At 33.0% G+C, this 13,125-nt stretch overlaps 1 protein-coding gene across 11 annotated transcripts in view; it reads left to right on the top strand.

The window, feature by feature from the left end:
• The window catches only part of AGTPBP1 (ATP/GTP binding carboxypeptidase 1), a 195,711-nt gene that overhangs the window by 118,627 nt on the left and 63,959 nt on the right, over window positions 1–13,125 (top strand). For 10 of the 11 annotated variants that reach the window (XM_054658866.2, XM_054658865.2, XM_016961056.3 and 7 more), the window contains 3 exons: window positions 2,431–2,514; window positions 4,410–4,496; window positions 4,580–4,728. In XM_054658866.2, coding sequence (XP_054514841.1) covers window positions 2,431–2,514; window positions 4,410–4,496; window positions 4,580–4,728 — 320 coding nt within the window. The remainder of the gene's footprint in view (window positions 1–2,430; window positions 2,515–4,409; window positions 4,497–4,579; window positions 4,729–13,125) is intronic. The other variant, XM_016961055.3, reaches the window with a different exon arrangement.

The raw sequence follows: 13,125 nt of genomic DNA, 5'->3' as shown, positions 1-13,125 counted from the left end.
GGCACAATCTCAGCTCACTGCAACCTCTGCCTTTCAGGTTCAAGCAATTCTCCTGCCTCAGCCTCTTGAGTAGCTGGGATTACAGGCACCCGCTACCACACCCAGCTAATTTTTGTATTTTTTAGTAGAGATGGGGTTTCACCATGTTGGCCAGGCTGGTCTCGAACTCCTGACCACATCGTGATCCTCCTGCCTCGGCCTCCCAGAGTGCTGAGATTACACGCACGAGCCACCATGCCCTGCCTCTCCTCTTTATTAAAGAGAGCTTAGGGCAGGGCAAAGATTCCCCTCAAGTATTTTAGATCTAGTCTAATATAAATGGGCAATTATGTCCCCCAAAATACAGTGTTAGAGGTATACAAACAGGTATATAGGCCATTTTCAACTTGCACATGATTTGGCTTAACTTGCAGAGTGGCATTTTTTTTTTTTTTAAACCAATTGCCAGCCTTTAAAATTTGGGAGATTCCACATCTCCCAAACAAGTCCAAGTTTCTGGTGTTTCTTGAAGGTTGTCAACAACCTTTACCTCTGTTTCCTGCCTAGCAGCAGTCAGCTCGTTTTTAGACAGAAGCTGTGTCCTCAGTTTTCCACAGTTCCTGCCCGTCAGCCTCACTCAGTTCTCATACCTGCTGGCCCCTGTCGGGCCCGAGCTCTTTGACCCTGTTTTGCGTTATGGAACATCACTGTGGAACTGAGCTGTTAAAACTAGCTTCTCATAACATTTTGCTAAAAAAACAAAAACCAAACCTTTGTGAATATTAATTTTTACATATTTGTGGCATATAACAACCTTATTAATTAAATAAATTATTCTGACAAATAGATATATTTAGTCATTCACCCATACTTGACCACTTAAATTTTGATGTGGTATATTTTGAGTATGTGAAAGTGCCATATCCTTCACTATTGACCATCTGGTTGATGTAAATTCTGAATTTATTTATGTGTTACTATAATCGATAGCTTTTAAAAAAGCTTGTTTCTTTATAATTGGCATTTTAAAGTTATGACATTAAACTTACATCAAGAATGTGTAGCTTAATTTTTTGATAGTAGATCTTTTTTTCCTGATAGACTACTATGTCAGTAATGAGTTATTTTTTATAGAATAAAATTAAAAGTAAATTATTCTTAACTGTTTAACTAGTAGATTAAGATTAGTTTTAGCATTATACTTTTTTTTTTAGTATCCTTTGTTTATATGTTTAACTATCATACCTTCTGATATTTTCCTGGTAATTTTTAATTTTTCAATTAGGGTAGGTTCTTGGCTTATTTTAAATTTAAGGTTATACTGTGATATTGTTACATATATTTCTAAACTATGTGAGAGTTAATATCCTTTTATCATGGAAAAGTATCTTCGTGCAGGAGACTAGTTTCAGATTTGCCTGAAGTTTAAGACTGTCAGTGTTTAATGGATTCTTGAGATTTTGTTACAAACTATTTTGGTACACTTTCTCACCCTGCTCTCAATAAATCTATAAGCCACAGTTCTAATCTGCATTACTTATCTTTAGCTGAAATGAACAAACTTGAAATTTAAATCAGTGCATATAATCACCTTCCTCTTTGAGAATAAGTTTTACATGAGAAGTAGCTATGTATTAACACTAGCAGGACTTTGTGGCCAGTCTACCTGGAGTTACAGGCAGTCTGGCTTTAGGAATCAAATCTGTTCTGTTTTGGCTATATTTTAGTGTCACCTGTGTTGACACAGTTTAGTGATTATTGTCTTCCTTAGCTTAAATATTGATGGGGTAAAGATTGTGGGTTCTATGGGGGACTTAGTCTTCTAGGACAGTGGTAGGGATTGGAGGAATTTTTATTTTGTTGGACTGATTCAGGGAGAGATCAAGTCTAGAGAATTTTGCATGCTCAGGGAATCATCCTCTGCTCCCTCAAACAGGTGTTTCCCTTCCCTCTACCTTTCCTTTCCTACCACAAAAGAGAGGAGAGATTCTGCGAACATGCAGGCTGACTGCCAATTGCATTTTAGCTAAATTCCAGCCAGGTGGGTTTAAAAAAATTATTCTTATATAATCTCTGGCTTTTCACATCTTTATACCTTCTCGTAATGCTGCTATTATGTATACAGAATTATTTGCCCAAGGGTTAGATAGCGAAACCACACCATTTCTATGTAGAAAGGCATAATAGACATTCAAGTTTTTTTTTTTTTTTAAATGATTGGACTTGTGGCTGTATTCTACGTGGATATTTTCTAGAACTCAAATTCTGATACTGATTTTTGTCTTATTACGTATTGCTAGTTTTTTTGTATGCAAAATATATAGATAGAGGAATGATCATTTTTATTTCAAGAAATTTTTATCATGCACTTTTTTCATTCAAAATTTACTTTGGAGAAAGTTGTACATTAGTGTATAACAATATATTTTGGTTAAACCTTTATGATTTCAGGACAAAAATTGCTCAAGATATTGAAAGGCTAATACATCAGAGTGATATCATAGATCGTGTGGTATATGACTTGGATAACCCAAAGTAAGTCTTGATTTTAATGAACTTTTATTAGTTTTAAGTTTTTCTATAAAATTTTAGTATTATTTCTAAAAGATAAAAATTCTGTGAAAAATGTTGGTAGTTTTTAAAATAATAAAAATATAGTTAATTTATAACTAGTTGTGACTTAATTAGGTTTTCATCCTTTGGGATGTAATGGTAATGGTAAGTCATGTTTACCTACTTAACTCTATCACGAGATTTTGTTTGTTTTTAGGTAGATTTTTAATGGGCTTGAGGTAAAGGTTACACAATGATGTTGTATTTTTGAAAAACTGAAATTACTTTCACTTAGGAGAGTGGATATTTTATATGAAACGCTGGCTTGTCTTGCAATACTGAGCCTTCATTTCATTAGGATAACAAATTACCATCCCTTTCGAAGGAGCATCTGCTTGATCCTTCTCCATAGTCCCCACCACACCCTGTTGTCTCTTACTGCTTATAATCGGCTCAGTCATTTAGGTTGCCTGCTCCATCTTTGGAATGCATTTTTTTGTGATCCTTGATGTGTTAGTCGTTTACTATTTAGGATTGTCACTGATATCATCACATTTTAGGATTTAATTATAAGTAAATAAATGAAAATTACAAATATTGAGTTTGACTATTATTTAGTCATCTGCCTTCTCATATGAGAAATTCAATTAGCCCTCAGTGGCTTTCTTCTCTCCCTCAACATACAAATATTTTTGGAAAATTTCACATCTTGCCAATCATATGTGGAGGAAAAAAACACATTTTTTTTTTTTTTTTTAGATGGAGTCCCGTGCACTCTGTCTCCTAGGCTGGAGTGCTTTGGTGTAATCTCGGCCCACTGTAACCTCTGCCTCTTGGGCTTAAGTGATTCTCCTGCCTCAGCCTCCTGAGTAGCTGGGACTACAGACACATGCCACCACGCCTGGCTAATTTTTCTGTATTTTTAGTAGAGACGGAGTTTTGCCATGTTGGCCAGGATGGTCTCGAACTTCCTGACCTCAGGTCATCTGACCACCTCGGCCTCTCAAAGTACCGGGATTACAAGTGTGAGCCACCGTGCCTGGCTAAAACACTTTTTTTTTTTTCTTTTAAAGTTTTGTTAGATAAGAGTATAAGCTGTAGCAAAGCTAATGACTAAATTTGAAATAATACTGTTAGAAAAAAGAGGAAACATATACCTTATTTATTTAATTATTTCAACATTGATAATTCTTTGTCAGATAAGACAGGCAGAAGTGGTAGAAACAGAAACTCAGGAACCCTGAGTGTGGCATACCAGTGCTATTTTGGACAGAATTATTGAGCATCTTAGAGTCCTAGTCTTCTCTTATTAGCGAGTAGGCTCCAGAAGAGCAAGAGTTTGCATTCAGTCAGGGAACCAAGCAGACATATGTCTCAAACAGTATCTGGCACCTAGTAGATACATGGTAAATGCTTATTTAATAATCAATATGTAAAATGAGGATAATACGTGTGCCTCTTGATGCTAATTAAATAAGATAATAGGTAATTTAGCTCTTCAAATTGAAAATAATATTTTCTTCAGAGAACTGCATCGTTTATGAGAATTATTGCTGCTCAGTACAGGTCATAGCCGTTTTAAAAATGTTCTTTTTTGTATAAAAATAAGTATTTTAGAAATGACATGCATTCAGTGAGGCAAAAGTTCTTACTATATCAGTATAAACATAAGAATAAATCTCTTATTATAAGTTTTGTCCATAAATCTTATCCACATTTAATGTATTGATTGTGCTTGTTTTGTGCTTTAGTTTAAAAATAATGAGGAAGGTGATATGGCAGTAGTGATGTATTTTTAATTATAATTTTATTTACTTTTTGCTCATCTGTTTAAATGCAATGTATTTTAATACATTTACTTTAAAACTTTTATTTAGTTACACCATTCCAGAAGAGGGAGATATTTTGAAATTTAACTCCAAATTTGAGTCTGGGAATCTGCGCAAAGTAATTCAAATTAGAAAGTAAGTCACTTAAGATTTTCTCATTTTGTATGTGCACAGATATTTCCTAATTTTCATCAGATTTCTTTGTCTTCTATTTTCAGAAATGAATATGATCTTATTCTGAACTCAGACATAAACAGCAATCATTATCATCAGTGGTTTTACTTTGAAGTCAGTGGAATGCGACCAGGTGTTGCTTACAGGTTTAACATCATTAACTGTGAAAAGTCCAACAGTCAGTTTAATTATGGTAAGACAGTTTTCTTTCCCAATTGAGATGGCATGCAGGCATCTTAACTGTGGAAAAGAAGTTTTTTTAAAAAAATTGTCAACTTTTAAAAAATGTTTCAGTGTCTTGTTTTCTCTAGTTCTCAAAATTCAGATATTATGCAACATTTGAAATAGGTCAAGCTTTTGTTGGTGAAAAAGAGTTACTCTTATGTAGGCAAGTCCTTTAAAGTGTAATGATTGATTTCATCCAAATTGAATGGAACTAAAGGTTTATTATGTATACTCCGATGGAGACATCTGATGGTGTAATTTTTCTTCTTTAGCCTGTTAATATGGTATATTATGTTGACTGATTTTTGAACATTGAATGAACCTTTTTCATTTGGAATAAACCCCACTTGGGATAAACAAATCCCAAGTGGGATTTATTTATTAAAAAAAAAAAAGTGTGGAATAAACCCCACTTGGTCATTGTGTATAAATTGCTAATATTTTGTTAATGATTTTTTCATTTCTACTAAAGAGGGATATTGGTCTATAGTTGTCTTTTTGTTTGTTTGTTTGGTACTGTATCTGCTTTTGGTATCATGGTATTACTTCATGAAATGAGTTGGGAAGTGTTCCCTCCTCTTAATTTGCTGGAAGCACTTGTGTAGCATTGGTGTTAATTCTTAAACTTTGGTAGAATTCTGTAATGAAACCATCTGAATCTGGAGATTTCCTTTCTTGATAGTCTTTTAAACTAGAAATGTAATTTTTTTTTTTTTTTTTGAGATGGAGTTTTGCTCTGTTACCCAAGTTGGAATGCAGTGGTGTGATTGTGGCCCACTGCAACCTCCACCTCTCAGGTTCACGTGATTCCCCTGCCTCAGACCCCCAAGCACTACAGGTGCGTGCCACCACGCCTGGATAATTTTTGTATTTTTAGTAGAGATGGGGTTTCACCATGTTGGCCAGGCTGGTCTCGCACTCCTGACCTCAAGTGATCTGCCCACCTTGGCTTCCCAAAGTGCTGGGATTGCAGGTGTGAGCCAGTGCGCCCAGCTAGAAATTTAATTTCTTGAATAGTTTTAGGGCTATTCAAATTACCTCTTTTATCTTGAGTGAGTTGTGGTAGTTTGTGCTTTTTAGGAATTGGTCCATTTCTTCTAAGTTGTTAAATGTATGTGCAGGGTTGTTTGTAGTATTCTCTTACTATCCTTTTGATTTCTGCAGGGTCTGTATTGATGGTCCCTAATTAATTCCTGCTAATGATACTCTTTTTTTCTTTGTCAGTCTAACTCTAGAGGTTTATTAGCTTTACTGACTGTTTCGAAGAACTAGTGTTTTGTTTCACTGGTTTTCCCTACTATTTGTCTCATGAGACCGTTTTAAAAAATACTCTTGAGTTGTACCCACAAAAATCTTAAAAATATAGCCTCATTCAATGTTTTTGTGTTTAGTACTTTAATATATACAAAACTAAGGATTATTTGTAAGACACCCAGTAGTCAAACATTATGCCTGTGGAAAATGACATACTTGTATGAACTTAATATCAGCATTTTAAAATTGAAACATCAAGTTTCAAGTATTAATGTTATAATGGCAATCTTGTTGTGTAAAAGAAAAGAATTTTTTTCTGGCATACAAGAAAACTTGCACTGGGGCTTGAGAAGAAACATATGTGTGACAAGTTACAAAATCTCCAAGGTCTCAATCATTTGTTGGAAAGATTGCAAAACTTTTAACAACTGAGACATGAAATGCTGTATCATCCATTTCATTTAAATCCTCTAAGTTGTTAAAAGCATGAATATGATAATGCTATTTAAGGGGACATTTCTGAAAATTAAAGCTTTCAACAGTTGAAGAGGTTGTTCCCAATTGTCATTATTTATGTGGAAAATAAGATATTGTATACTCTAGAATTACTTCACATGTATGAAAAAAAGCTTTAGTCAGATTCATTTATTTAATGCAATAATTGTGGGATGACTAGGTAGCATAATACCTGGTTTAGTTATAAACACTTTTCTAAGATTTTTAAATGGCTTAAGTAACTAATTTTTAAGTGTTTATTCTTTTAAATGTGCATATTTTGACTAAAAGTTCAGCGAGTATATTGATTTATGTGAATAGTGATAGGAATATTCTTGATGCAGTCAATTTCACATTGTTTTGTGATTTTAAACTACTAACTATGGAATGTGATATTTCTCAGAAATATGTTAACCTTAAACTTTCAATTAACTTTAAAAATTACCTTAATTGAAACTCATTCAAAGTATATTAAAATAAGTAAAGAAACCTAGTGATTTCCCTATTTAACTTGTAATGATGCTACATAATATTTTTAGAGGAGAAAAGAACAATTAATTAAATTAATTTTATTGGTATGGTGGGTGCACCTTATGAGTAAAATATAAAGGCATATTTATTCCTGATATAATAGTCAATATAATTTTCAGAAGTGCTACAAGTAGATTGCATTTTTACTAACTATATTCACTTAAAATAGAACTCTTAACACTTTAAACTTTATTAAAAACTATAACATTTTAAATTAAAAGTATACATTTTGGAGCAATGCTTCTCTGTTTCTTAAAAAAACCTATACCTTTATGTGATAGATACAATAATTTCTCTAGTGTCATTTAAAATTTTAAAATGAATAAAATTCTGTAATTAAAACTAATTCAAAACAGTGGGACAGATGGCTGCTTTATTTTTAAATTTCCTCTCCTTCTTCCCCCTTCTCCTTTGGATATTCTTGTATGTATATCACACTTTCCAAACTCACTATGTAGTGAATTTAGAAAACAGAATGGTGTTAAGAAAAAAATAAAACCATTGACAATGCATCATCCAGAGATAATCACTTTAACATTTGTTGCTTCTTACCAGCCTTTTTTATAATGCAGTGTATGATTTCTACTTACATATAGTTATGCATTTATTTTTAAAAAAAGAAGACTCATAACCAATGCAATTTCATGTTCTGTATTTTAATCAAATTTTATGTTATCAGCATTTTTTCTGGTTATTAAATATTCCTGTGAAACATAGTTTTAAGAGACATCCAGTGGAAGTACTGTAATTTATTTATCCAAACCTTTCTTTGTAAGACAGTTGTTTCTGATTACTTTCTATTTTAAATATTGCCGAGATAAACATTATTATACATAGATATTTGTATTTATAATTCATAGAAGTATCTGTATGCCAGGTACACGTGCATGTTTTTCTGATGATAAAACAGTAGATATTTAATGTGAGAAAGTAAGTAAATGAAAAACAGTTTAAAGGAAAAACTTTAGAAAGGGAGCATCCAAAAAAAAACCAGTGTTTAACATTTTGTTATCTGTTCTTATTCACATTCACATACATAATTTTAAAATTAAGTTTTACTCTTTTACAGATTTGGGATTATAGTATGAAAGCTCATGTGTAACACTACATTTTTTTTAAACTGTACAATAATTTGTAAAAAAACTTTCCCCATGCCCATTAAATATTATTCAGCAGCATCATTAGTAATGTCTGTGTAATATTCTATTGAGTAAGGTACAATAAATGAACGATAACAGATTGAAGATTTAAGTCTTTCTCCACATTTCAAAATTATAAGCTGTCTTGCAGTAGATACCCTTAATTATTTGTTTACATATATGTTTCTGATTATTGCCATGAATTCCTAGAAGTTGGATTTCTCAAAGAGAATGAACATATGTTGCTGAAGACTAGGGAAAATGGGTACTACAGTGCTGGTGAAGTATTAAATTAGTTCAGCCTTTTTGAAGTGTATTTGATAGTATGTTTTCGGTGTTTATATTTAACAGCATCCATCCGGATTTATTTTGGTATTTTCTGTGAATTGGGATTTAACTTAATCCTATTCTTAGTGGTTAAGTAGCTACAACTAAATTCATTCGTTCTCCAAAGAGTTTTAAAGTGTCGTTGATGAATTTATTGAATTGTTAGACATTTCACATTTACAACTGCATACCTGATCCACGAATGAACGAAAGGTACGAAATATCGTTCAGAAGCCATTAAACATTGTTGCTCTGTTTTGGCTGTTACAGACAATGGTCAGGTTAGTAAAAACAGATTAGAACCTGATTGATAAAATGCCACCATAACTTGCTTATAATTCCTCACTTTTTGAATTTGAATTCAATTATTTTGACCTCTTAGACACATGTCCCCATTGGTTTGAAACACTGCAGTTCTCATAATCTATGATCCTACATACACACTAATTATGTTTGGGGGTTTCTTGTTGATCTAGTACCACTGTGTTTCTAATTTATTTTGACTTTAAAATATAGTCTAACATCCTGTAGTTATTTTCAAATACGATATACAGACTTTTCTACCTATTTTTTCTGAATAGTTTATTCTGAATATGATTCACAATAGTTTTATCAAATACCAAAAATTTCCATTGGATTAAATTTGTGGAATAGTTTGGGAGAGACAGAATATTTTATATCCAGTCTTACTACTAAGGCACATGATGTTTTATTTTGTTGATTCAAGTTTTTTTATGCCTTCACCTATGTTTTTTAGTTTTCTTATTGTTTTATATTTCTGTTTACCTTTGTTTCTGTTGTGAAAGAGTACTCCTATTTTCAAACATTACTTCTATTAAGAAAGCTATTGATTTTTATATATTTACTTGAAAATCAACCTTCTTGCTGAACTTTTTATTAGTTGTTACAGTTTCTGAGTTGGTACTTTGGATTTTCTTGATACCTAGAATTTCTGTGATTCATAGCTATATTGTATGTCTTTCATTGTTTTTGAATAGAATTTTAACAATGTTTAAAATGAAAGGGGTACACTGGGCATCCTTGTATTTTATTTTACTTCAATGGGAATGTTGCTAGTATGTACATTAAGCATATCCTTGTTTTGAGATACATATTTTTCTATTTCTAAAAATAAAAATAAAGAATTTCTTTTTTTAAAAAATCAGATTTAAGAATTTTTTTGCATTTATCAATGAATGTAATGCGACCATATTAGTCTATAACCTTTGGATGTGTTATATTATGTTAATAATATTCATGTTATTAAGCCACCCTTGGATTTTAGGAATAGGTCAGCTTGGCTGTGTGAATTGATCTTTTATGATACAGCTATTTTTGATTTGTTAAAATTTTGTTTAAAGGTTTTACATCATAAGTTAGACAAGTCAGTTTCTTTTTCGAGAACTATCTTTGTCTAGTTTTGGAAGGAGGCTGATCTTACTTTGAACACTTAAATGTAAAGGCTTTTATTTCTGCACCCTATGTTCTGGAGCAGTTTAAATAACATATGTTTTTAATGAAATTTGCAAAAAATGTGCCTCTAAAACTGTCTGATTCTGTACCCTTTAATTAGGTGAGAGGGGGTGCTTTTGGACTTTTTCAGAGTTTTCTATAACTCAGTCTAGACTAGTTTTTTATTTTTTGTTGAGGGAGTCTTGATAATTTGTATTATATATTTTTATGTCAGTGACATTTAGATTTTAAAAATTCAGTAGCAGAAATTTGTGTGCTATCTGCAATATGTATATTTGCTTATTCTCTGGATTAGTTTTTTCCAATTTTTTGGTACTTAAAACTTATTTTGTTGTTTTATAATTTTAAAAAGCTGGTTTATTCATTATTTCTATTGGAATTTTTTATGCTTATTAATTTCTCTCTACCTCTCTGCAGGCTGATTTTTTTTCTTTTTCTAACTTCTAGTATGTTTACCTAAATTTATTTTTGTCTGTTGATCAAAGTATTTAAGTTTCAAATTTTCTCTTGATTACAACTTCTGTATTCCCCTTTCAAATTTTAATATTAAGATCTCCTTGTTATTTTTTGTATTACTTGTATGTAATGTGGTATCCTTTAGATTAGAATTATTTAGGCAAGAGTTTACATTTTAGTTGGTTGTATTATTTTTGTGAAGACTTTTCTCATTCTTTCAAATTTTAATCCATTTTGTTCACTGATGTGGAATTTATGATTTACAGTAATTTTTTGTGGCTTAATATCTGGTCAGTTTTGTGCTCATGGGCACTTGGAAAATAATATTCATTCTTTTTAGGCAACATAATGTAACATACATTGTTTAGTGAGGAGAAAAAAAAAACCTGTTTTTCTTCCTACTACTCACACCACTTCCCACATTTCTGTGCCCAAATGTGTGGGGATTATTTTCTCCACACATTCCAGTTCTTCTACTCTCCAGACACCAACTGGGTGTCCTTCCTACAATTCAGTTATGATACAAACTACCTGGAGTTAGTGCAGACCTCAAGGATTAAGGACTCAGTCTCCCACGACTGCCCGTCACTACAGATGCCAGTCAAAAGTAGTGGGTCCCCAGGTTACCATACTTCTCTCTGACTTGGTTACAAACAGGGGGTCCCATAACCCTCCTCACTTTGATAATTTGCTATGGCAGCTCACAGGACTCAGGGAAACACTGAATTACGATTCACGGTTCATTATAAAGGATAGATTTAAGGATTCAGATGAACAGCCCGATGAACAGGTAGGTCCAGAAGGGTCCTGGGTACAGGAGCTTTTTTCCCCATGGAGTTGGAGTGCCCCACCCTTCTGGCATGTGGATGCATTCATCACTCGGAAGCTCTCTGAATCCCGTGTTTTGGAGATTTTTATGGAGGCTTCATCACATCGATATGATTATTAACTCAGTTTACAGCTCCTTTCCTTTCCCTTGAGGATGGAGTTTGGGGCTGAAAGTTCCAAGCTTCTTATCATGGCTTGGTCTTTTTGGTGACCAATCCCCATCAAAGAGTACACCAAGAGCTGCCTCATTAGAATAGAAGTTGTTTCTATCACCAGGAAGTTCTAAGACATTTAGAAGCTCTTTGTCAGGGAGTGGGGTCAAAGACCAAATATTAGAACAAAAGATGTTTCTGGCACCTGCATTGCTTGGGAAATGACAAGGGTTTTAGGAGCTCTGAGCCAGGAACTGGGGGGTAGAGACCAATATATATAGAGAGAGATTTCTTATTATTTCATATTTGGCTGGGCATGGTGGCTTATGCCTGTAATCCCAGCACTTTGGGAGGCTGAGGTGGGTAGATCACAAGGTCAGGAGTTCGAGACCAGCCTGATCAACATGGTGAAACCCCATCTCTACTAAAAATACAAAAAATTAACCAGGCTTGGTGGCACACACCTGTAATCCCAGCTGCTCAGGAGGCTGAGGCAGGGGAATAGCTTGAACTCGGGAGGTGGAGGTTGCAGTGAGCTGAGACTGTGCTATTGCACTCCAGCCTGGGTGACATAGTGAGACTCTGTCCCCCAAAAATATATTGTTTCATATTTAATATTATACATCTATTCAACTTTCTATATCCTTGTTTATTTTTTGTCTTCTCTATCTACCTAAGACTTAAAAATACTTAACAGTCTTTCAATTATGTTGTGTTTCTGTCAAGCCTTCATTTAAAAAATATTTTTTTTCTATTTTAATACGATGTTACTTGGCACACAGAATTTTGTAAGTTTTCCATGTTCCTTTTGCATATCTCTTTAATAGTATAAAATTATCACATTTATCTCATTCAGCATCTTTTGCCTTGAATTCTGTTTTTATATTGGTTTGAATTTGCTTGATGTATGTTTGCTTTTTTTTTCATAAATAAGAGGTTGGATTTTGTTGTTTGATCATTTGTCTTTTAATAGACGAGTTTAACCTGTTTAAAATTCTTACAATTGATGTGTTTGGGTTTTTATGCTTTCTATTTTTGTACTTCTTTATTGTTTTCTTTATTTTTTATTCAGTGTGACACTTATTTTAGCTGTGGAATCCAAAATGTAAAATGCAAAAAAAAAAAAAAAGCCCCTAAACCACAAGATACAGATCACGAGGCATATTCTGCATTGGATTTTTCAGTCTTGCTCCATCTGCCTTAAGTTTAATAGAGATTCCTTCCAGATTCTGATGATAAGTTGTCTATTGTGAGTTTTCTTCTTATTTCCATGTATTTGTAAGTATTTAACTAGGAAGTTAGTAGAAGCTATGGGAGCTGTTTAGGTAGATGTAATATTTTATTAAACTTATCTTTAGATTTGTTAGGTCAGTACAACATAAAGCAAATCTTGGTTTGTCTTAACATTAACAGAATTAAAAGAAAGGGACCAATATTTTGGTAAACTAGAATTTAACATTGTAAGCAATTATAACTAGCAATAATTCATTTTAAGGGTGGGAGCTGATGACCAAAGAAAGTATGTGCAGTGGAAACTTCTTCATCTGGAGGTATTTATTTAATTGTCATACATGATTGAAATGAGGAAGTAGTATCAGTTAGGAGAGTAGCTTATTGTCTGTAATTTTTTTTTTTTGATTGGGGCGTGCCGGTTGGGGTACTATTTAAGTGTTGGATTCTAGAAAATGTGCCCAATAGAGGTCTTGTTCT

Source organism: Pan troglodytes, chromosome 11 (genome assembly GCF_028858775.2).
Source record: "Pan troglodytes isolate AG18354 chromosome 11, NHGRI_mPanTro3-v2.0_pri, whole genome shotgun sequence".
Classification (NCBI taxonomy): domain Eukaryota; kingdom Metazoa; phylum Chordata; class Mammalia; order Primates; family Hominidae; genus Pan; species Pan troglodytes.
Note: the sequence above shows the minus strand (reverse complement) of the source record. Positions and strands in the feature narration are given on the sequence as shown.